The 25,487-nt window shown below is 40.4% G+C and overlaps 1 protein-coding gene across 1 annotated transcript in view; it reads right to left on the reverse strand.

The window, feature by feature from the left end:
- The window catches only part of LOC117531935, a 73,958-nt gene that overhangs the window by 20,809 nt on the left and 27,662 nt on the right, over window positions 1-25,487 (reverse strand). The window contains exons 56-73 of the mRNA XM_034195125.1: window positions 23,289-23,459; window positions 18,417-18,619; window positions 18,231-18,331; window positions 17,979-18,097; window positions 15,710-15,865; window positions 14,897-15,111; window positions 14,624-14,709; window positions 14,286-14,413; window positions 13,721-13,846; window positions 13,436-13,626; window positions 12,821-12,912; window positions 12,346-12,476; window positions 12,025-12,149; window positions 11,754-11,880; window positions 7,711-7,923; window positions 7,433-7,603; window positions 6,985-7,131; window positions 24-70 (exon numbers count right to left, since the gene is read on the reverse strand). Of these exons, the coding sequence (XP_034051016.1) occupies window positions 24-70; window positions 6,985-7,131; window positions 7,433-7,603; window positions 7,711-7,923; window positions 11,754-11,880; window positions 12,025-12,149; window positions 12,346-12,476; window positions 12,821-12,912; window positions 13,436-13,626; window positions 13,721-13,846; window positions 14,286-14,413; window positions 14,624-14,709; window positions 14,897-15,111; window positions 15,710-15,865; window positions 17,979-18,097; window positions 18,231-18,331; window positions 18,417-18,619; window positions 23,289-23,459 (2,549 nt within the window). The remainder of the gene's footprint in view (window positions 1-23; window positions 71-6,984; window positions 7,132-7,432; window positions 7,604-7,710; window positions 7,924-11,753; window positions 11,881-12,024; window positions 12,150-12,345; window positions 12,477-12,820; window positions 12,913-13,435; window positions 13,627-13,720; window positions 13,847-14,285; window positions 14,414-14,623; window positions 14,710-14,896; window positions 15,112-15,709; window positions 15,866-17,978; window positions 18,098-18,230; window positions 18,332-18,416; window positions 18,620-23,288; window positions 23,460-25,487) is intronic.

Below are 25,487 nucleotides of genomic sequence, written 5' to 3' on the forward strand. Positions count from 1 at the left end.
GGAAACAAAAATACCCCACTTACTCCTCTGTGTCAAAGTCTGGAGAGATAACAGGAAGAATCATCTGAGCCTGGGGAGAGGAAACAAAACATCAGATCTAACATTCAGCTTTCACATTATAGCAAAACTGTTCTGTGCACTGGTGCATATTCTTTGTACAACAGGGATGTATAATCAGGTTTTATTGCCCTGATCCTGATCAAATTAATTTAATATTGAGTATCTGCCAATACAGTGTTCCAATCTGATACTTGCATTTTCTAAGATTGCCCTTGTACAGAACACACTGCAAGCACATTAAGGTCAATCCAGTGTTCATGCAAAATAAAAAAAAAACCAACTCTGTCACACATTAAGAAAAAAAAAAAAAGACACTCGGAGTAATACTGACTGAACATTTTGACCTCTCACCCCTCTGGCTATGAGCCTGCACAGTCTCTGTAAGCAGGAGGACAACAGACACAACGAGAAGGGAAAACTTGTTTAATTCAAAAGAGTTGCATTTTCTTGTAAACCAGGCACCTCAGATCATAGCAGCACTGTACTGCCTGGCTGTTGTTCGCCCTGTGCTGTGAGATGCATCTGGAGCTGTTCCAAAGGTGATTTTCTATTTTATTTATATTGTAATGGCTTGGCAGTACAGTTGGAACGTCATTCCTCCTCAAGAGTTTGATGGTGTACATGTCATAATATGTGTATTACAGCTGTGACATGCCTTTCAGCTGCACTGTGGTGCGCCGAGTGTCTGAAATGCATTGACTTGCCATGGGGCAGCAGCGCAGCAGGGCACATCTGCTCATGGTGTTACAACTATGATGATCATAATATTTCACATACATTATCTGTCCGAGTTTCTGAGATCTTTTGTTATTTAAAGGGACTGTTTACACAGAGACTGCTACCTGCTGCTTTGGACTTGAATTAACAGTCTTTTTCAAGACTTTTTTACTTTTTTTACTTTTTAATTTTTTTTAACTTTTTACTGTGCTCCAATGCCTAAGGAAGACCTCTAACGGTCGAAACATCGCGACGGAGCACTTTTATCAGCTAACTTTCATTAGCGTTGGCAGGCTAACTAGCTTGCTAACGCTTTCGTTTTTATTTTTTTTTTATTTTTATTTTATTTTAGCACCGTTGTCGTGCGTTGCCTGTGCTGCTTCATGGCCTGTTTGGCGCCTTGATTGGGGCACTCCTTCTGCTGAATCACCTCTGGATTATTTGCACATTATTCACTTTGTGTGTTTTTGGGAATCCGCTAGCTTAGCGTAGCTACTAGCTCTTAGCCGATTTAGCATGGCGGCTTCTCCTGTCTCTCCCGCACTTTTCTGCTCTGGGTGTGAAATGTTTAGTTATTCCTCGGCCTCCTTTAGCAGTAACGGTACTTGTAATAAGTGCAGCTTATTCGTAGCTTTGGAGGCCAGGCTGGGCGAAGTGGAGGCTCGGCTCCGCACCGTGGAAAATTCTACAGCTAGCCAGGCCCCTGTAGTCGGTGCGGACCAAGGTAGCTTAGCCGCCGTTAGTTCCCCCCTGGCAGATCCCGTGCAGTCGGGAAAGCAGGCTGACTGGGTGACTGTGAGGAGGAAGCGTAGCCCTAAACAGAAGCCCCGTGTACACCGTCAACCCGTTCACATCTCTAACCGTTTTTCCCCACTCGACGACACACCCGCCGAGGATCAAACTCTGGTTATTGGCGACTCTGTTTTGAGAAATGTGAAGTTAGCGACACCAGCAACCATTGTCAATTGTCTTCCGGGGGCCAGAGCAGGCGACATCGAAGGACATTTGAAATTGCTGGCTAAGGCTAAGCGTAAATTTGGTAAGATTGTAATTCACGTCGGCAGTAATGACACTCGGTTACGCCAATCGGAGGTCACTAAAATTAACACTAAATCGGTGTGTAACTTTGCAAAAACAATGTCGGACTCTGTTGTTTTCTCTGGGCCCCTCCCCAGTCAGACCGGAAGTGACATGTTTAGCCGCATGTTCTCCTTGAATTGCTGGCTGTCTGAGTGGTGTCCAAAAAATGAGGTGGGCTTCATTGATAATTGGCAAAGCTTCTGGGGAAAACCTGGTCTTGTTAGGAGAGACGGCATCCATCCCACTTTAGAGGGAGCAGCTCTCATTTCTAGAAATCTGGCCAATTTTTTTGGATCCTCCAAACTGTGACTGTCTAGCGTTGGGACCAGGAGGCAGAGCTGTGGTCTTATACACCTCTCTTCTCTCCCCCTGCCATCCCCTTATTACCCCATCCCCGTAGAGACGGTGCCTGCTCCCAGACCACCAATAACTAGCAAAAATCTATTTAAGCATAAAAATTCAAAAAGAAAAAATAATATAGCACCTTCAATTGCACCACAGACTAAAACAGTTAAATGTGGTCTATTAAACATTAGGTCTCTTTCTTCTAAGTCCCTGTTGGTAAATGATATAATAATTGATCAACGTATTGATTTATTCTGCCTAACAGAAACTTGGTTACAGCAGGATGAATATGTTAGTTTAAATGAGTCAACACCCCCGAGTCACACTAACTGTCAGAATGCTCGTAGCACGGGCCGGGGCGGAGGATTAGCAGCAATCTTCCATTCCAGCTTATTAATTAATCAAAAACCTAGACAGAGCTTTAATTCATTTGAAAGCTTGTCTCTTAGTCTTGTCCATCCAAATTGGAAGTCCCAAAAACCAGTTTTATTTGTTATTATCTATCGTCCACCTGGTCGTTACTGTGAGTTTCTCTGTGAATTTTCAGACCTTTTGTCTGACTTAGTGCTTAGCTCAGATAAGATAATTATAGTGGGCGATTTTAACATCCACACAGATGCTGAGAACGACAGCCTCAACACTGCATTTAATCTATTATTAGACTCTATCGGCTTTGCTCAAAAAGTAAATGAGTCCACCCACCACTTTAATCATATTTTGGATCTTGTTCTGACTTATGGTATGGAAATAGAGGACTTAACAGTATTCCCTGAAAACTCCCTTCTGTCTGATCATTTTTTAATAACATTTACATTTACCCTGATGGACTACCCTGCAGTGGGGAATAAGTTTCATTACACTAGAAGTCTTTCAGAAAGCACTGTAACTAGGTTTAAGGATATGATTCCTTCTTTATGTTCTCTAATGTCATATACCAACACAGAGCAGAGTAGCTACCTAAACTCTGTAAGGGAGCTAGAGTATCTCATCAATAGTTTTACATCCTCATTGAAGACAACTTTGGATGCTGTAGCTCCTCTGAAAAAGAGAGCTTTAAATCAGAAGTGTCTGACTCCGTGGTATAACTCACAAACTCGTAGCTTAAAGCAGATAACCCGTAAGTTGGAGAGGAAATGGCGTCTCACTAATTTAGAAGATCTTCACTTAGCCTGGAAAAAGAGTTTGTGGCTCTATAAGAAAGCCCTCCGTGAAGCTAGGACATCTTTCTACTCATCACTAATTGAAAAAAATAAGAACAACCCCAGGTTTCTTTTCAGCACTGTAGCCAGGCTGACAAAGAGTCAGAGCTCTATTGAGCTGAGTATTCCATTAACTTTAACTAGTGATGACTTCATGACTTTCTTTGCTAACAAAATTTTGACTATTAGAGAAAAAATTACTCATAACCATCCCAAAGATGTATCGTTATCTTTGGCTGCTTTCAGTGATGCCGGTATTTGGTTAGACTCTTTCTCTCCGATTGTTCTGTCTGAGTTATTTTCATTAGTTACTTCATCCAAACCATCAACATGCTTATTAGACCCCATTCCTGCCAGGCTGCTCAAGGAAGTCCTACCATTATTTAATGCTTCAATCTTAAATATGATCAATCTATCTTTGTTAGTTGGTTATGTACCACAGGCCTTTAAGGTGGCAGTAATTAAACCATTACTTAAAAAGCCATCACTTGACCCAGCTATCTTAGCTAATTATAGGCCAATCTCCAACCTTCCTTTTCTCTCAAAGATTCTTGAGAGGGTAGTTGTAAAACAGCTAACTGATCACCTGCAGAGGAATGGTCTATTTGAAGAGTTTCAGTCAGGTTTTAGAATTCATCATAGTACAGAAACAGCATTAGTGAAGGTTACAAATGATCTTCTTATGGCTTCGGACAGTGGACTTATCGCTGTGCTTGTTCTGTTGGACCTCAGTGCTGCTTTTGATACTGTTGACCATAAAATTTTATTACAGAGATTAGAGCATGTCATAGGTATTAAAGGCACTGCGCTGCGGTGGTTTGAATCATATTTGTCTAATAGATTACAGTTTGTTCATGTAAATGGGGAATCTTCTTCACAGACTAAAGTTAATTATGGAGTTCCACAAGGTTCTGTGCTAGGACCAATTTTATTCACTTTATACATGCTTCCCTTGGGCAGTATTATTAGACGGTATTGCTTAAATTTTCATTGTTACGCAGATGATACCCAGCTTTATCTATCCATGAAGCCAGAGGATACACACCAATTAGCTAAACTGCAGGATTGTCTTACAGACATAAAGACATGGATGACCTCTAATTTCCTGCTTTTAAACTCAGATAAAACTGAAGTTATTGTACTTGGCCCCACAAATCTTAGAAGCATGGTGTCTAACCAGATCGTTACTCTGGATGGCATTTCCCTGATCTCTAGTAATACTGTGAGAAATCTTGGAGTTATTTTTGATCAGGATATGTCATTCAAAGCGCATATTAAACAAATATGTAGGACTGCCTTTTTGCATTTACGCAATATCTCTAAAATCAGAAAGGTCTTGTCTCAGAGTGATGCTGAAAAACTAATTCATGCATTTATTTCCTCTAGGCTGGACTATTGTAATTCATTATTATCAGGTTGTCCTAAAAGTTCCCTAAAAAGCCTTCAGTTGGTTCAGAATGCTGCAGCTAGAGTACTGACGGGGACTAGCAGGAGAGAGCATATCTCACCCGTGTTGGCCTCTCTTCATTGGCTTCCTGTTAATTCTAGAATAGAATTTAAAATTCTTCTTCTTACTTATAAGGTTTTGAATAATCCGGTCCCATCCTATCTTAGGGACCTCGTAGTACCATATTACCCCATTAGAGCGCTTAGCTCTCAGACTGCGGGCTTACTTGTAGTTCCTAGGGTTTGTAAGAGTAGAATGGGAGGCAGAGCCTTCAGCTTTCAGGCTCCTCTCCTGTGGAACCAGCTCCCAATTCAGATCAGGGAGACAGATACCCTCTCTACTTTTAAGATTAGGCTTAAAACTTTCCTTTTCGCTAAGGCTTATAGTTAGGGCTGGATCGGGTGACCCTGGACCATCCCTTGGTTATGTTGCTTTAGACGTAGACTGTGGGGGGGTTCCCATGATGCACTGTTTCTTTCTTTTTTTGCTCTGTATGCATCACTCTGCATTTAATCATTAGTGATCGATCTCTGCTCCCCTCCACAGCATGTCTTTTTCCTGGTTCTTTCCCTCAGCCCCAACCAGTCTCAGCAGAAGACTGCCCCTCCCTGAGCCTGGTTCTGCTGGAGGTTTCTTCCTGTTAAAAGGGAGTTTTTCCTTCCCACTGTGGCCAAGTGCTTGCTCATAGGGGGCCGTTTTGACCGTTGGGGTTTTTCATGGTTATTGTATGGCCTTGCCTTGCAATATGGAGCGCCTTGGGGCAACTGTTTGTTGTGATTTGGCGCTATATAAGAAAAAAGTTGATTGATTGATTGATTATCTAAGCCATGGGAGAAAATGACAGTGTATCTGTAATATAAGGTTTATTATGAATATAACACCCTGTTCAGATGTGCGTGCTGCTCTGCGGCTCTGAGGCGCATTAACTCTCAGTGACACGGGGTGCTTTTTGTTTGATTGTGCAATTTCACATCTAGTTCACAAGATGAACGCATGCCACAGGCACTGCACATAACAATGTTTCCTTTGTGCACTCCAAACGGAATCCAGTGGAGGTGCACATATGGCTCATCCATGGCACAATCGGGACATGCCGGCAGGATTTGACATGCCTGACCATGATGCCATGAGAATATTTAGAACGCAGTCAGATTGTGGTCAGACAAGACGTCAAATGCTGTTCGATTTTTTTCCACTTCTGCTGCACCTCGAATGCTTTGAGCATGGGCAAAACATACAGGGTGGCCACACAACTGTGCCCAGCTATTCAGAATGCTGTCCGATGGTTGCGAATGCACCTTGACACTTCCTGTATGTGGGTAGAATTAGAACAGAACAGATTGTCAACAGATGCTAAACACAGTGGGAGATACATCCTCCTTACTGCAGGTTTTTAACCTACATTGAGCAGCCACCCCCAGAATCTATTCAGGAGACCTCGGAGATCTACTTCTGATATACTAAACGGATGCAGAACTTCACTATTATACTGTGGCATCTGACCATGCACGGCTCTGAAAGTGATCACTAAAATCTTAACTTTAAAGGGAGCCAGGATGTGGGACCTCTCGAAGGACCTTGTAAGAAACTTTGCTGCAACATTCTGGACCATTTTTATGATGATGAATGATGATAACAGAGGATATATTGAGGCAGAAGAATAACTGTAATTTGGAGACAATGAAACAAATGCATGTGTGATATTTCCATTTCAGATTCTGATACAATATGCTTCAGTCAGACAAAGTTACGAGAAAACAATTCATGTAATTATCTCAGCTGAGGGCCCGGCTACCTAGTTTTTTTTTTAACTCTACACAGAGCTATTTTGGTGAAGTGCAACTTGATCTGAAATTGCTTTGACCTGAATTCTAAAAGCCATTTGGGGCGAGCATTGTTTATAGGCATTGTATCTGCTATTTATTAAAGTTTAGATTTTGTATCTTTAATAGAATCAAGTTTGTTGAACTCTGAATGCATATAATTTCTCACATGGAAATGAAATGTTAGTACAACATATTAGTTACTTCTGTCACAGTCACACGTCATTTATCACGCCCCTTCATCTTAGACATTTGCTTCTAGACCCAACTGTCGTACAGACATGAAATTCTCCGTGTAACATCAAATGCTCACCTGATCTGGCGTCCATTGCTTCTGGTTGAGCTCAGACGTCTTCACATCGTTATTGAGACCTGCCAGTAAGGTCGGTGAGATCTCACCAGCCAACATATCAGGAACATTCTGCACTACCATGACTGGATTTGGGTCTGCAGAGATTATCTACCAGGAGCAGAAATGGAAGTTAATTCATAGTTAACACCAAATAGTCAAGTATTTTCAAAAAACAATAATGTTATTGCATCTTTCTCTCTCACACACGCACACAGAAAAGGGAGGGTGGTTGGTAGAGGTGCCAAAAGAAATTGCATTAGAAGATGATCAAATTTCTTATCTACTCATGCTGGCTGGGAAAGAATCACGAAGTCATGAACATTTTTGCTGCTCAGGCACTACACTGTTACCAGTACAGGAAATACTAAAAGATGGCTGTCAGGAGGGTGTGAGCGGAAAGTTAACTTACTTTCTGGACAAAGGTCTCTCTGACAACTGGTGGGGCTGCCTCAATATTGGAAACAAAGTTGGCGTTGTGGGAAATGTTCAGTAATTCAGAAGATGGAATGCTTTCCATCATGTCAGATGAAATGCCCATGACAAGAGTTCCAAGGGATGTCAGGGAGGACCCACTGTTGATCTGTTGATCAATCACATTTTACAACACCAGTCACAGAAAGATCATATGAGAGCATCAAGTGCTTCTGGGTAGTGGTTGTAGAAGAAGAGGACGGTGTCTTTCTTTACCTTGAAGCCTCCAGATGTGATTTTCTGGATGACTGTATTGGCTTGACCCTGGTCCCAGGAATTGGCAGATCCCAGTGTGGGCAAGGCGGAAACTAGCACTGATGATGGAACTGTAGCCAGCTGGCCAGTGCTCAGACCTGAGCTGCTCTCGCCTAATACCTTAATAATATTTGCATTGATCTCTTTAAAGTTTGATGCCAGAGCTGCAGATACCTATACAACAAATATGTAAACAGAAATGCATGCTTAATAAAATGGAAGAACAATGATTTGACAAAAATTCTTTTGAAGAACATGATTGCATTGACAGCACTGACACCACCAAGTGTCATTTAGTATCTGCACTGAAATGTCAAAACACTCACAAAAACAAACAAACAAACAAACAAACAAAAACCTGATATTCTACAGAAAAGCAATGTATGTTAAATCCTCTGTCCATCTCTGTTTTTGTCATGGACAGCTCATAAAAGATTTGTGTAGATGTTATAAAGGAGTAGAAATCCATGTGGAGGACGTCAGAGTACAAAACGCTACTTAAGCTTCAGGAAATATCAGCACAAATGATGGTGCAGCACACAAAGGCGCAGGTTTAGTGCTGCGCATTGCACAGGGGCGTTATGTAGTCATATGATGAAATCATCCAATCAGATTGTCATCTGTCTTCACCTTTAATGGCTGAGATGTGTCTGAACTTGGTGAACTGCTAATCAGGATGAACACGTGTGAGTGGTTTAGTGCCAAGGAAATATTTGACGCACAGTGTCTAGGTGGAATTAGCAGCCAAAATGGAAATGGAAATACACACAGTGGAAATAGTGGAAATACACTGTTTGAAGATTTTTAGTGACCAAGGTGCAGCTAAAATAGACCTCACGCAGAAATTTAGATAAGAGTTTTTGGTGATCTAAGTGGTAAACCTGTCCTGATATTGATGGATAATATCAACACACCAGCTCTGTGCCCAACCACACCTCATTCTTACACCAACAAAGTCCAAACAATTTCAAGTGGTAGCTATAGGCAGCATATATACTGGACAAGAGCGGGTGGGGCAGCTCTGGAAGTCGCCATCTTTGCAGTGCTTATCCCTTAAAGCAGGGGTGGGCAATCATGTGCCATGAAGGGCCGAAGCACTGCAGGTTTTCCTTGCTTCCAATCACCTCAGCAGGTGATTTTATTAATGTTCAGGTGTTTCAGCAGGTGATTTCATTGACAACCAGGTGTTTATGTTCAAGTGAGACGGTCATCAGCAACCCACCTGCTGAGGTGATTGGTTGCAAGGAAAACCTGCAGTGTCTTGGCCCTTGTTGCCCACCCCTGCCTTAAAGACTGGTGTGACCTGGGCAGGACAAATGAAGCCTGAACATGCCCCCCAACCTGAGTTTCAAAAACAATCATTGCTAACAGGCTAACTTTGACTCGTGTTTGATTAATGGATATTTTTTTGGACTGGGCAGTGGTCTTCATAATAGATGTCTTGGGGGTGGGCATTACAATGTATGAGTGGCATATTACCTGAGCAACTTTCATTCCTACTTGATAAGTAGTGCTAACCCGGTGCTAACGTATAAATTAAATGCTAAAATTTAAATGCTAAAATGTTAATGGAGCACTAACTTCTTTGATAGTATATTAATAGGATTATCTGCAAAATAAGCCATATTATCTCATATATTTGGAAGAAAAAGTACAAACAGTTGATCTGCATCAATTCCATTGCAACGAGCAGCCTTTGCCACCGGGGCCAACAAAGGTGCTCAACTGTCGCTCGAAGTGACCACGCCCTAATTATTCCCAACCTTAAAAGAGTTTCTAGTTGTAAAAAATATATTTGTAGCACCTTTATATGTGTCATGAAGAGGAAAATTAGATATAAAGACTGAAACAGTGTTTTAGTACCAGAATGTATACATGTTTAATTGTGATGACCCACAACAGGGGGCGTTAATGAACGGACAATGGATAAGCCAAAAAGTAACAATTTAATGTTGTGAAGCGCACAACGAAGTACAGACAATAACAATAGTGCGGCATGTCAATCATACACAAGGTGGCGTGTGGCAGGCTCGAAGATAGAAGACGTCTGGTGATAGAAGAGCCGGAACCCACACAGCTTCCACCACCAACAGATCTGAAGAACACCGGAGCCACCAAGCCCTGCGCCCCAGGTGGCCACTGTCTTCAGCAGTCAGACCCGGTACTGCTGGCAGAGAACAGAAACAGTTTGATGAGTGTGAGTACGCACACTCAGTAATCCCACAGTCTGTGTTCAGTTAGGAGGGAACACCTCCACCTCCAATAACACACTCGTACAGCTCCTGTGAAACCACTTATCTGGTTTGGGGTGTGAGGCGAAGCCGTCGCAGTCCACACCAAACGCCAATACCGCAGATAAGGACACCGTCACAGGAAAATGGCTGCAAATGAGATCAGACTATTATTTGTTATAGATACAGCAGAGAATTACCTGTATGGTAGATGATTTCTCGGCGAGGAGGTGGAGTTGCAGTCCGGCCTTTGTAGTGATGGTGATGAGTGACAGCTGGTGCTGATAAGTGACAGCTGTCACTTCCAGCGGCTCCAACGCCCTCTAGTGCTTGGAGCCCGCACTCCAAGCAGGGCGCCATCTGGTGGTGGTGGGCCAGCAGTACCTCCTCTTCAGCGGCCCACACAACACAAGCTTTACTAAATTATAAATAACTTTTGAATGATATGAGATAGAAACTTACTTTTTTTTGCTGAAAAGTTAACTCCGCAGACTTTCGAGCCAGCCATCGGCCATCTTTGTACTCCTCATGGTAGCTGTGTGATGACGTGTGCAATGTGAGTGTCCAATCGGAATTGGTTCACCATCGCATGGTTTTCCAAAATCCAATCGTAGGGCAGATTTACCTCACGTGAAAAGCCAAAGATCGTTTTCAGGAGTGATATGTTACTAGTTGGCCCATTTGAATAGCCCCCTGGGTGCTCCAATGAGTACATACTATTAGTACATACTCAGTGTGCCCGGCTCCATTATGCACAGCGATCAGACGCGAGCAGACGGAGAGCCTCTGATGACATTCTCACGTGCTCAAACAAAGAGGGTGTAACTATCAGGATTGCTCCACTAGTTTGCATGTGAATGTTACTGGATAACTCTGCTGCTTTCTCTGCGTAAAGCACTGTTTACCATATCAATGGACAACAAAATGCATAGACCATTTTGTATATATTGTTCAAAATGTGCATTTGTGTTTATTGTTTGAACCTTTTTGTTGCACAGTCTTTCACACAAGACCTCAAATTACCTTTATAAAGTGTCAAAACAGTTGTTTATTATAGTTTGCTGTGTGTTTTGAATAAATGTGTCTGGAAAATTATTTTTTGCTTTATTTTTTTCCTTGCCTATTTTTAATTGTAAACCTTTATTACACTTATAAAACACAACAAAAACATATATATTCTGAAAGCACAGGTTGTCCTGAAAAAAAGACATAAAACTTGATTGTGGGTTGCAGGGAGAGCTGTTAACAGCAACAATAAAACATTTATGCCAGGCGAGTGAACTGTCCAAAAAATGCCCTCGGACCCCAGAGGGTTAATACGGGATTCTACTGTGAGTGGTGCACTTCAATTGGACATTCATGAAACTGCAGTATTTTCAATTTCCGAGTCGGCTTCATTTAACAAGGTTAAGAGGTTGGGAATTGGTGGTATCATGTCTAAAGGCTGTAGGCACTCGGCGTTAAAATGACAGCTGTGTCTGGTGAAAAATAGCAATGACACTTGTGCTGCTCTATGCACTGAGTGTATAACACAGAGCCCAGATTATCAAAAAAGTGAAGCATGAAAATATAATTCACTGTTATTGACATTTTAGATGTGGGTGAAAACGTGCAGTGATGGAGGCCAGGTTTGATTCAATATTTGAGTCAGATTGAGTACAAAACCTTTTTTTTTTTAATAATCTGTCAAAAGCTGGTGTTGATTAAAAACAAACAAACAAAAAACAATTTAAAGAAATGATGCCTATGTCTGGTTTATGATGGAAAAGGTACCTCACGATTCTGTGAACCATTGCAGAAATTATTTAGTTTCTGCAAGAGGAGTGTGGCATCAGCTTCATTCTGAGAAACAAATGCTGAACCTGGAACATCAGCAGAGCACAGAAGATGCCCAGGAAGGCTAGAAGAAAAAAGTTATTTTAATATACATTAAAACCAATACTCCTCTACTGAATCAATGATGCACATATGCAAAAATACAAAAGCAACACATTCTGTCAAAACTCTGCACGGATGAGTGGTTCATATTTCAGTGGATACTCACTTCACAGGGTTGAAAGTGGGATTGATGTTGTAAAGCTCACTGATGTAAAAATCAATTACATCTTCTGGAACTGCTGTGTTGTTAAAGAGCTGAAGATTAGCTGGATTCTGCACGAACACTGCAATCTACACATAGAAACAAAAATAATTGGCTTGGTGTGTTGTTTCAAAACTGCATTTTCTTGTCATATGTTGCACGCAAACTGTTTTTTTTGGTTTTGTTTTTTTCTTTCATCCAAAAACGATTACTGGCACTTGTATGAGATAAAAACCTCTACCTTAAATGTACAATAAGTTATACATAACTTGTAAAGGGTCTTACTTGACTGGTGTTGACAAAGGCATTCAGATCGTCCAGTGTAATAAATCTCACAAACGTTCCGATGTAATTGACAAACCAGGCAGTCGAGTTTAGTGTTGCATCACTGGCATTGTAGCATTTGACTCCAGAGACTAATAAGAAATAGGATAAATGACATACTGTCATAACAACATCCACATGTTTTACAATTTACTGTCACCGATCTCTTCGTTTAATGAATTACAAAACCAAAATCAAATAAAAAGCAGTGGAGCTGAGAGGGAATAAATTCAGTGTTAATGGCCTGTTGACGATTACACGTGCAAATTGCTCAAATATCATCTTCTCCAGCTGTTGCGTGTCAAGTGTCTGCAGCAAGCTGAATTATTGTTTACTTATAAAACATGTCACATAGTTGAAGCTGGTAAAAAGCTGGCTGTCATTTGTCAATGAAACTGGTGGGTTTTTGCTCATCATATACAAAGAAAAACCTTACCATTGCTCAGGTAGCTCCTAATGGTGTTGTACACATCACGCGGTTCAATGTCTGTGCCACTGTAGGTGAAGTTGGTTCCCATTACCAAGACCCTATTGAAAGCAAAACAACACAAACGGTGCATCATTTCAAACATATGTGACAGCCCAGTTGTCACTGGGATACTTTCACTAGACTCCAGGAGAAACAGACAGAAATTTGCATTGTCAACTGCTTTACTATATCTGTCCCCCGTTTAAACAAAAATGTGGCTTTATCAATTCATTCCACAATTTGATAAATTCCTCCCCTTTTATAGTGACAGCAGATCTAAGTATGACTGATGATCATGTCAGGATGACACTGTAATATTTTTGGTTCCTGGTGCTAGACCTTCTTGCCCAGCAAAACAAATAAATCAGAGGTCTTAAAGCACAGATTGTTTAGCATCTTGCTCAAAGATACTTCACACAGAGAGACGAAGCCAGGCTTTCAATCTGTAAATTGGTTAATGCACAAGACACACCATTACCAAAAACACAGCTACTCAAATGTATCAGATTTTAGTAAAATATGGGGATTAAATAGCAAAACTCTCTCAAGTATAAATACAAAATCAAAACAATATCCACTCACAGTTTCTGGAAGGCCACACAAGTGGCATTCTGCACTTCACCTGAGCTGATAAGGCGCTGATTGAGGAACCTGAGATAGTTTCTCAACCGTACGTCAAACCAGAGATTAACGTCAGACCTGCTGTTACTGCGTAAGGATAAAGGCCACACACAGGGAAGAATCGCCATTTTCACATCGTCTGGCACATCTTCCTGATGACATACGCAGGCAGTTAAACTGTTATACTGTACTAACAAAAACAAAAAAAATCTGATCTTTAATACGGGAACACAGTGAAGCACATACGGTCTCTAGGAAAGCAGAGGTGTTGTTGTAGTTGTTGAAGATGATACAGATGTCAGAGCTGTTTCCAATTACATTAGGTTGACTGAGGAACTGACGCAGCTCTGATGTGCTGATGGTACATATAAGCTAAAAGGAAAAAAAAAGAATTGAAAACAGAAATGCACACAGTAGAGTACTACATAAAAAAGAAGCAGTAAATTGTATCAGCACTGTACGTTACCAATGCTTCAAACTATGAGTTTGAAGCATTAACTATAATTATAAACTATAACTGCAACATAATGTAAAAAAAAAAAAAAGTACTGCAGGGAGCATCTCTGAAAATAGAACTAAATCATTTGTGAAAATACAACAAAGTATTTTCAACTTTCTGGATGGTCAAATTCTCAACTACCTAATGATCACTATCATAATGATCAATGATCACGTTTTATTTATTATTAAACGATATATAGTATAACTTACAGCTGGCTGAAGAGCACAATATATCAAAATGTCCACTTCTGAATCTCAAGCCAGTTCCACATGTGTTAAATTAAAGTAAAGGCATTCAGTAATATGTTACCTCTGACTGTCGATCTTGTGGGAGAAGAGATATGAACATGGACACATCTGGAGAGCCAAAACTATGGAAGGTGTTTCTTAAATACACAAAGAAACTTCCACCAGTGTAACACCTGAGAGGCATTGGTCCTGGTTCAAACACAAGCAAATTAAATTACTGTGTATTTAATTAAATGAACAAAGAACTCGCCTCCGATTTTAATATGCAACACACACACACACACACACACACACACACACAAAAAAACGAGTTAAAAAATAAATTTAACAGTGTGTTAGTGGAGTGTTATATTGTCATTGTCACTACCATGGTATTGAATGTGCACACCAATATGATACCTTGAAGGAAGAGGAAAATATTTCTGTTGATCTCCCTTCGGGTGGCGTTGCTGAATGTAAGATGAAGTTTTTCCAACACACCAATCCTAGTTTGAAATGATGAGCAGTTAAAAAGGATGAAAACACCAATCATTAATTAATTTTGTAATACAAACAGTATAAATGATATTCAAAACTGTACACTAATCAAATCAAAATGTTGTTGCCATTATAATTTCATTACAAGTACAGGCATTTGCTTTAAACTGAAGATTAATGGGATGAAATTCTTACATCTCTTCACTGCTGTTGCAACTCCTGTTGTTCCAAATGTTAAAAAGTGGTGTCACCAGACTGGAACGGAGGTTGTGCAAAAGGGGTCTTAGTCGATGATCAAGCCAGAACTGGACCATTGTGTCACTGATTGCTGGAGAGGATAGATTTCCTCTGACAAATATTGCATTGAGGAAAGTAGATTTCACATCTTGTGAGTAGTTGGCTTGGTCATTCTGTGGAAATGCACAACAGTATTAACATTTAGACTTGAGAAAGTACTGGGATGAGTGTTGGAACGTCTTGATGACGAAACAAGAAGTGCAGCTGATTTGAAGTAAACGTCTAAAAATGTTACCCGGGTTACGAAGAATCTTCATCAACAAAAACAGTGTTTTTCCTTGTTTTGTATTTTTTTAAAGTCATCTGATAGTCTGTTTTCTAAACCACCACTTTCGTTGAAGTGAAGGTTAGGGTTCTTACAGTGGAGAATAACTAGAATATGTCTTTCTTTCATAAAGTTAACTTTCCTATAACATCTTACCTTTTCTTTAATATATATGTCAGAAAGTTGCATGAAGGTCACAACGTGTCACTCAGTAAAACTGTTATACAGTGGGAAGTCTTTGTCCTTTTTGTACCATGGTCATGCCAGAGCACTGACATTCCAGTACCATTATGACAATGTGAAACTGTTTGAAAGCTTGTACAAGACCTCATAGTTCAAGACAAGACTTCTGTCCACTATCATCGATTAACATACATATTTTATTTTAATCAGACTTGTGTTGATATGTCATGGTATTTCTGGGAAAATGGAACATAAACATTTACCTCAATGGCAGGTGAGACCGTGTCAAAGAAAGCACCGAGGTCAGCAGATCTGACAGAGTTTATGATTATTTCCGCATGTTGTGCTGTGTTTAGTCGTGATGGGTGTGTTGACAGTTGGGCCAGCTGATCTAAAGTAAGGAGATCTGCAACCTCCACCTACAAGAAACAACAGAATTTCAGTAAGCCATTATTTATCATGTTCCTTTCCTGTACCCAACTGTCCAGGAAGTGGAATTAACAACCTTAAGTTCACGAAGTGCTTTAAATCCAAATTGAGAGTAGGGGAAACCGGGGCACAGTGAATCACGGGGCACAGTCAATCAGTAGCTATATCTGCAAAACTACACTCACTCACTCACTCACTCACTCATCTTCAACCGCTTTTCTGGTTTCGGGCCACGGGGCAAAACTACATATATTTCATATATACATATAACAACAATTATGCCATATTTTTATGCATAAAGACATCCCCCTCATAAATTAGTGTTTTGTTTTTGGATACATTAAGGGTAAAACAAAATGGCAAGTGAAGTCAGTTTTTTCCTGTCAAAAGTAAATTTTGTAGATGTCAGTGTCTTTGTACTTATTTCTCACAACAGAGGAAAGGTGGCCCCAAAACTTGTTATTAGTTAGAAGACTGCCCCTTCTAAATGATGAGCATGTGTTATGTCTTCTCCAGATTATCAGCTATTTTATAACATGACTCGTGTGTCACATGCACCCGGGGCACAGTGAATCAGTCTAGAAAGTGATTTACGAAGCCCCAGTATCAAGTAAATGGTAAATGGACTGCATTTATATAGCGCTTTTCCATCTGAATCAGACGCTCAAAGCGCTTTACAATTATGCCTCACATTCACCCCGATGTCAGGATGCTGTCATACAAGGCGCTCACTACACACCGGGAGCAATAGGAGATTAAAGGCCTTGCCCAAGGGTCCTTAGTGATTTTCCAGTCAGGCGGGGATTTGAACCCATGATCTTCTGGACTCAAGCCCAACACCTTAACCACTAGACCATCACCTCCCCCAAGTGGATGACAAATATTATTTGTTGATGTTTACACATTTATTGTTCTATGAATTATTTCTAGAATTTGTGTATATAAACAACTGTTTTCACATTTGAACAGAAATTATGACAGTTGTATTTATAATAGCTTCTAAAGGACTTATATCACTACATAAGACACTCACATTACATAGCTGGTTTGTTGGATTATAGTTTGTATATACATCAGCATATATTTAATAATTTTGAAGAAGTCTTTATAATAATGTGTTTTTTTCATTATAGTCTAAGTTGATTCACTGTGCCCCGTGAATTAGTATTCGGGGCACAGTGAATTAAAAATTTTTTAACTCAATTTTAAACACCTGTAAATTACACTTGGGGAGAAATAAATAACACAGCCTTATAAACAATAACTTGCTGTATTACATCCACAACAAAATGACCTAAACCTATGCATATTGTGTTTATGCTGCCACAAAACAACATTTCTGATCCACTGTGCCCCAGTTTCCCCTGCTTAAGGCCAACTCCATAACACGCACTTGTTTTTTATAATATTCTTGTAATTTTAATCTTTTTACTTGTCTTTTATTTGTGTCTCTGTAATCGTGTAGCTGTGTTTTATATTTGCTGCTGCCTATCTTAACCAGGTCTCCCTTGAAAAAAGGTTCTTAATCGAAACAGGATTTTCCTGGTTAAATAAAGGTTAAATAAATAAATACCTGAACATAACAAATCCAAACAAACTTTGTGTGAACTGTCCTGTGAAACGCTAATACAATATTGTGTTGCCACTTTGAAGGATACAAGCACCATCATCAGCCCAGTAACTGAGTCTGAAACATCTTGAACAACCAGAGTTACTTTTGACTGATACAACATTATGGCATCAGTTTATTTCAAAAGCCACAAGGAAAAAGTACAGGACGGCCAAGATATCTTAACATATTGTCCACGATAGCTCTTTATGAAACAATACAATTACCCTGTTGTAATTTCAACATTTCCAGAAATATCAACAGCATTACTCATCCTTAGCATGTAACAAAATTTATGCAGTATCAAATAAAAAACCCATAAGATGGTTGAATTGCTAGCATAGCCTAAAAAAAAAAAAAAAAAAACTGAATACAGTATCCCTTGTATATGCATAGGTTGTGCTCGGTTCTGGTTCTTGAATTCCAAATTTGATGTTTGTTCAGAGAATTTAACATGTTCAATCCCAAATTCTTGGCAATATCAGCTTACTCACCCCACTGAAGTCCCTGTTAAGAGTCACAAAATCCATGTAGGTTGCATGCACACGGAATGGGCCAAAGTTGCGTTGAAGCCAACGCCTACTGTCATTCACACCTTCAACACAGGATAAACCTGACAAAGACAATTTTATTTTTTTTAATGTGTTGCATTGGCTTGATATTATCCTCACAAACACACAATTCTTTGAAACCAAGTGTGTGTGTGTGTGTGTGTTTTTGTTTGTTTTTTTCATTATCTAACATACCTGATGAGGACTGTGCCATCAGATATTCCTTTAAAAATGAGAAAATCAGCACAGTCTGGTTTTGGGAGAGATGACTGTCGACACTGCCGAAACCCTTGACACTGTGAAGACAACATTTCTTTTGTTTACCTTTATCCCACTAAGACAGCAGTTTAATATGACAGGGGGTAATAGAGTTCCACTCACATTTCTTGATAAGATGCACAACTGATGTTTTTTGAAATCAAATTAATTGTTGTGACATTAATGCTGGGTAGGAATAGTACAAGGTTTTTGTTGAACCATATGTCAACTTCTTGAGCACGTAGCATGGGTAGTTGTGGACCAAGTGCCATCAGCGTCATACTTAAAACAATGTCTCGCACTTTTGGATCAATGGTTGTGTTGCGCTAAACCAAAACAGGAAACACATTCATCAGGAAATATAACAGGACTTATAAGCACAATATTTCATCACTTGTTCACCAAATGGAGTGAAAATGTTGGGTTTGGCTTGAAGTGTGTAGGACTATTTTTTTTTTTTGTGGATCCAGACAAAGGGGTGGAATCCTTACATTTTAAAACACATTTTTGACAGCAGGAAGGAGATAACACCTTCTTCTTCTCCTGTATTTTATTTTTAATTAAACCTGGTGAAACATATGGGCCTAACCTGAATTAGAAAAAGCAAAACAAAACAAAACAAAAAACAACACCAACAAAAAACAATAGATTGTATGGTGCATGCAGAAAGTAAGAAAGTATTCACAGTGCTTCACTTTTTCCATGTTTGGTTATATTATAGCCTTCTTCTAAAATGGAGTAAATGACATTTTCCCTCAGAATTCTACACACAATACCCCATAATGACAATGTGAAAAAGCTTTTTTTTGTTGCAAAAATTTTAGATTTTTGCAAATTTATTAAAAATAAAATAAGAAATCACATGAACATAAGTATTCTCAGCTTTTGCCATGAAGCTCAAAATTGAGCTCAGGTGCCTCCTGTTTCCACTGAACATCCTTGAGATGTTTCTGCAGCTTAATTGGAGTCCACCTGTGGTAAATTCAGTTGATTGGACATGATCTGGAAAGGCACACACCTATCTACATATAAGGTCCCACAGCTAACAGTCAGCGCACAACAGTCAAAGGAATTGTCTGTAGACCTCCGAGACAGGACTGTCTCGAGGCAAAAATCTGGGGAAGGGTACAGAAACATTTCTGCTGCTTTAAAGGTCCCAATGACCACAGTGGCCTCCATCATCCATAAATGGAAGAAGTCTGGATCCACCAGCACTCTTTCTAGAGCTGGCCGCCATCTAAACTGAGCAATCAGGATGGTCAGTGTGTCAGAGTTCCAACATTCCTCTGTGGAGGGAGGAGAACCTCCCAGAAGAACAACCATTTCTGCTGCAATCCACCAATCAGGCCTGTATGGTAGAGTGGTCAGACAGATGCCACTCCTTAGTAAAAGGCACATGGCAGCCTACCTGGAGTTTGCCAAAAAGCACCTGAACGACTCTCACACCAAAACAAAATTCTCTGGTCTGATGAGGCAAAGACTGAACTCTTTGGCGTGAATGCCAGGTGTCATGTTTGGAGGAAACCAGGCACCATCCCTACAGTGAAGCATGGTGGTGGCAGCATCATGCTGTTGGGAAGTTTTTCAGAAGCAGGAACTGGGAGATTAGTCAGGATTGAGAGAAAGATGAATGCAGCAATGTACAGAGACATCCTGGATGAAAACCTGCTCCAGAGCGCTCTTGACCTCAGACTGGGGCGACGGTTCGTATTTCAGCAGGACAATGACCCGAAACACACAGCCAAGATATTTAAGGGGTGGCTTCAGGACAACTCTGTGAATGTCCTTGAGTGGCCCAGCCAGAGCCCAGACCTGAATCTGATTGAACATCTCTGGAGAGATCTGAAAATGGCTGTGCACCGACGCTCCCCATCCAACCTGATGGAGCTTGAGAGGTGCTGCAAAGAGGAATGGACAAAACTGCCCAAAGACAGGTGCACCAAGCTTGTGGCATCATATTCAAGAAGACTTGAGGCTGGGTTAGGGTTAGCTGCCAAATGTGCATCAACAAAGCATTTAGCAAAGGGTGTGAATACTTATGTACATGTGATTTCTTAGTTTATTTTTAATAAATTTGCAAAAAAAATTAAAAAACACTTTGTTCATGTTGTCATTATGGGGTGTTATGAGGAGAATTTTTGGGGAAAAAATTAATTTACTGCATTCCGGACTACGAGGTCTGAGAGAAAAGTATCGGACCTTTTTATTTTTTTCAAAAACTATATGGATTTGAATCACGTGTGATTACATCAGACAAGCTTGAACCCTCGTGGGCATGCAAGAGTTTTTTCACGCCTGTCGGTTACGACATTCACCTGTGGGCAGGCTTTGAGTGAGGAGTGGTCCAGCCCTCTCGTCGGAATTCCTTTGTCTAACAACTTGCTGAGAGACTGGCGCTTTGCTTCATCAAAATTTTTTCAGAACCTGTGAGGCAGATCGAAGTGGACACCGTTCGAGAAATTCAGCTGGTTTTCTGTGAAAATTTTAACGGCTGATGAGAATTTATGGAGTGTTACTGTCGCTTTAAGGCAGGGGTAGGCAACCTGTTCCAGAAAGAGCCATGAGGGTGCAGGTTTTCTTTGCAGCCACTGACTCCACCAGCTGATTTTACTGATTAATATCACTTTGAGCAGATGGAATCAGTTAATCAGTGAAATCACCTGGTGGAGTCAGTGGCTGCAAAGAAAACCTGCACCCTCATGGCTCTTTCTGGAACAGGTTGCCTACCCCTGCTTTAAGGACTTCCCATGGAGCGGGACATCGCGCAGCGCTCCGAGGCGCCGTCGTCAGCCTGTTTTGAGCTGAAAACCTCCAAATTTAAGCATCTGTTGACCCAGGACGTCGTGAGAGCACAGAGAAGTTTCAGAAGAGCTCGGGATCAGCAGTTTATCCAGACATTCCACTGTTAAAGGAGATTTTGTAATGAAAGATGTGCGGACAGATTGGCGCGTCAGCAGGCAGCCGGCGCGGTGCGCCGCCACAGGAAAAACACCTCCGTTGGAAGCCTTAAGGACAAGTTGGAACATGTCCAGCTGTTAAACAATTTCTCAGATACTCACTCTACTGAAAGCCATCAAAAGCCGCCTGGTTTTTACAAATGGTTATCAACACGGAGGTGTTTTTCCTGTGGCGGCGACACGCCAATCCGTCCGCACGTCTTTCATTACAAAATCTCCTTTAACAGTGGAATGTCCGGATAAACTGCTGATCCCGAGCTCTTCTGAAACTTCTCTGTTCTCTCACGACGTCCTGGGTCAACAGAGGCTTAAATTTGGAGGTTTTCAGCTCAAAACATGCTGACGACAGTGCCTCGGAGCGCTGCGCGACGTCCCGCTCCGTGGGAAGTCCTTAAAGCGACAGTAACACTCCATAATCTCTCATCAGCCGTTAAAATTTTCACAGAAAACCAGCTGAATTTCTCGAACAGTGTCCACTTCGATCTGCCTCACAGGTTCTGAAAAAATTTTGATAAAGCAAAGCGCCAGTCTCTCAGCCAGTTGTTAGACAAATGAATTCCGACGAGAGGGCTGGACCACTCCTCACTCAAAGCCTGCCCACACGCGAATGACGTAACCAACAGGCGTGAAAAAACTCACGCATGCGCACGAGGGTTCAAGGTTGGCTGATGTAATCGCACGTGATTCAAATCCATACAGTTTTTGAAAAAAATAAAAAGGTACGTTATTTTTCTCACAGACCTCGTAAAGCTGTAAAATGAAATTGTGGAAAAAGTGGAAACGCTTTGAATACTTTCCATTTCATTATATGGCTACGGCAGTAAGTGTGCTCTGACTGGCTGATTTCCAGTCTGATATTTTCCGATATTAGACCATTACCATGACAATCGGTCCAGATTCCGTATCAGATTCATGACTTTGTTTACAGTTTTCACAGCGCGAAATTCTCCGAGCGAATTTTATTACACTGACAAGTTTGAATTGGAGGAATTAACAGCAAAAATACCAGTAAACATATAAACATATCAGTGCAAAAACAACATAATGAAAAACAGGTTAATATCCTCTGCTGTAGCTACAGGAAGTGTTCAACATTTGACATTTCCTGTTTCACTGTGGGCTCAAAATTTGTCACTTCCTGTTTCAGTGTCACCTTGCCACTGAATTCCCTGGAGAGCCCACAAGCTCTCTTCTATTGTCAATCCAGGAAGTGTTCAACATTTGGCATTTCCTGTTTCAATGTGGACTCAAAATTTGGCACTTCCTGTTTAGGACTCCCTGTACCATAAGCAGGATTCGTGTCGCTTGTGCGTTGCTTCGCACACTGCATTGCACGTTGCATTGCACGTTGTGTTGCATGTTACCTTGCACGTTGCATCACATATATTATTCCCATCAGCTCTGCATTGATCTTATGTATGGCTTTTTGGCAGCCTATCTGACAGAAATCCATCAGAGTGATGAAGAACTTTAATCCCAGTAACTGGTTCAATGCTGGCCATGTCTCATTCTGCTTTTACAGCTGGAGTTGCATTGCAAAAGCCAAATCAACATGGCTTCATGCAAAATGTAAGAAACCTCAGTAATATATATATATATATATATATATATATATATATATATATATATATATATATATATAAGCAAAATTATTCTGACAAGCACAACAGATGATTGTAATTCAACAGTGAGACAGTACTGTAATGTTTTTACAGTGATAAGCTGTTGTATGTTACAGTAGGCACATTGTAGAAGAACAGTACCATACTGTAGACTGAAAAATTTGTTATATTATAGATGTTTGTGCGTGTGTGACAGAGAGAGAGAGAGTATGCAAACTACAATGTCACCCAAAATATTTACACATTTACCTTACTTCTTCAACAGAATCAATTGATAAATATCCTTTAACAGCTGATCATTTTCTGCTGTCACGATGTCACCCATAGCATATATGACACTGTATATAGTGTTTGCAAAAGGTAAATTCAGTTCGCAACATTAGGCATCAATTGCATTGAAAAATACTGACACAAACCTCGGAAATACCACCAACAAACGTGCTGAAGAAAGTGCCAAGCTCTGCCACATCTGACGAATTAATGAGTTGTGTAAACACCAGCGTCACAACAGTTTCATTTGAAAGGTTGGCTGGTTCAAGAAGGAATTCAGCTTGTTTTGCTGGTGAAAGAGACTGCAGTACCACCTCCTACAGGACAGAGAATTTAAAAAATTAATTCAGATCAAAGTACTAAAATAAAGGACCAAAATTTAATATAAATTTATCTAATTGTGTTTCACCATAATCTTCACAGATGTAGACAAAACAATTTCCAAATACAATTGGGGAAGGTAAGATAATATATTCCTTTATTAGTCCAGCAGGGAGTGATGTCTGGCAAGTCTGAACCCAGTGGATTATATCATGCAATTGCACATTCTGGAGTATTGTGGGGACTATTGTCTGGGACTATTCAACTGGGACTAGACAAAAATTTACAAATATATCCTTTCAACATAAAGTAGTGGAAACTAAATCATACCTGTAAAGGAATGCACAACCATTTTACTTCACATGTACTATGCCAACATACTTCAATCTACTTCTAAATTTTTCGACCTGTGGTCTACATGGACACGCAGGAACAATTCAGAGCCTTTCTATGCCGATTTGTTGCCTTATGGTGCGTTTACACATAAGCAGGATGCGCTAGGAATGTCATATTTGTGTCATTCTTGGCACATTCTTGACATTCTTAATTTGACTTAACGCATCTGAATAGGTTTCTTAATAGTGCATATTATTTGTGATTTTCATGGAGCATGTTTCTGGCTGTCAAAAAAATCTTCCACGAATGTTACGCACCACCCTCATTTCGCCTCATGTTGTGGAGGTCGCAACTGAGCGTGTTGATCCGTCTTGCCACTCCATGGCACAGAGCCAAACTAAGCATGCAGTCACAAAGTTCTTCTGCTGTGGATTTTGAAGAGCAAACTGGAGCGATCTGAATTGTTCAGCAGCTGATGGTGAATATGGGGATGTGTGTGGAGACAATTCGCGTCATTCACAACATGACAGAACGCAATGATGCGCTGTTATGCGCAACAGCGCGGAACATTATTCTTGACCGTGCGTAATGGATAATTCGCCAGCAACACGTGCCATTAATCGGAACACGTGGTAACAGGTTGCAGCAGTTCCTGAGGACACCTGATGCCTCTGCCTCAAATCATCACATTCGTGATCAGCGGCCAAGAACTTTTTGGCATTCGTGACTTGTCGTCATTATGTGTAAATGTAGCATAACAGATGAACTTGAATGGCTCATCTTAACATGCAGGGCACACAGTAGTTGGAATGAAACACCCATAAACGACTGAATAGTCTGAATTATCAGTTTGAATGAATGGACAAATGAATGGTTTCTGCACGACAGAAGCACAAATAAAACAATGTGATTTTCCTGACAAATCCTAAACACACAATGCTTATTAATACAGGAATATCAGAGAAACACCAATAACTGGAGTGCAGTGATGTCAGGTGACACAGATGAGGCAGTGCCTCACCTGTCATCATGGAAAGAAAAAAAATGTAAAATGAAAAAATAAACCAAATGGTTATATTCATCCAGTGATTTGTACTATAAAGTTATTTTCCTTTTAACTTCACAAGATTATTTTTTATTCACTGACTCTGTATGTCACTAATAAAATTGATGTACATAATGTACAGTGTTTTTTGTCAACAGCTGTATGTGTGTGTAACGTGTTTTGTGTGCTGAGTGATCATAAAATGCTGCAAAAAGGCACCAAGTGAGGCACGCAGTTGTCCTGCCACATGGTAGGGGGCACTAGTGATCCCAGGGATTCTTCTTGCAGCAACTCCTCAGCTGCAGAATAAGTGACAGCAAGCTACAGTTTACAATTAGCAAGTTAAGAGCCACGGCTCATTTAATTTACTTTCAGAATGGATAATTACATATCCAAAATGAAACAATTTTCTAAACTGGACTTTTAATCGAAGCAGGAGGTAATTAAAGGATGGACTGTGGAATAGAAGAGCTGCTCTTTTCAAACAGAGTGGAACACACAGGTAAAGTTTGGTTGTGTGGACATCCAGCAAGAAAACACCTTTTCTGCTGCCTTGTGACTGTCTGGATTCAGATGGAATATTGTGACCTGAAGAATTTTCTCATCAAACACGAGCGGTCGACCGCTCACATTCAGAGCCAGA

The sequence above is a fragment of the Thalassophryne amazonica genome, chromosome 19, assembly GCF_902500255.1.
Source record: "Thalassophryne amazonica chromosome 19, fThaAma1.1, whole genome shotgun sequence".
Classification (NCBI taxonomy): domain Eukaryota; kingdom Metazoa; phylum Chordata; class Actinopteri; order Batrachoidiformes; family Batrachoididae; genus Thalassophryne; species Thalassophryne amazonica.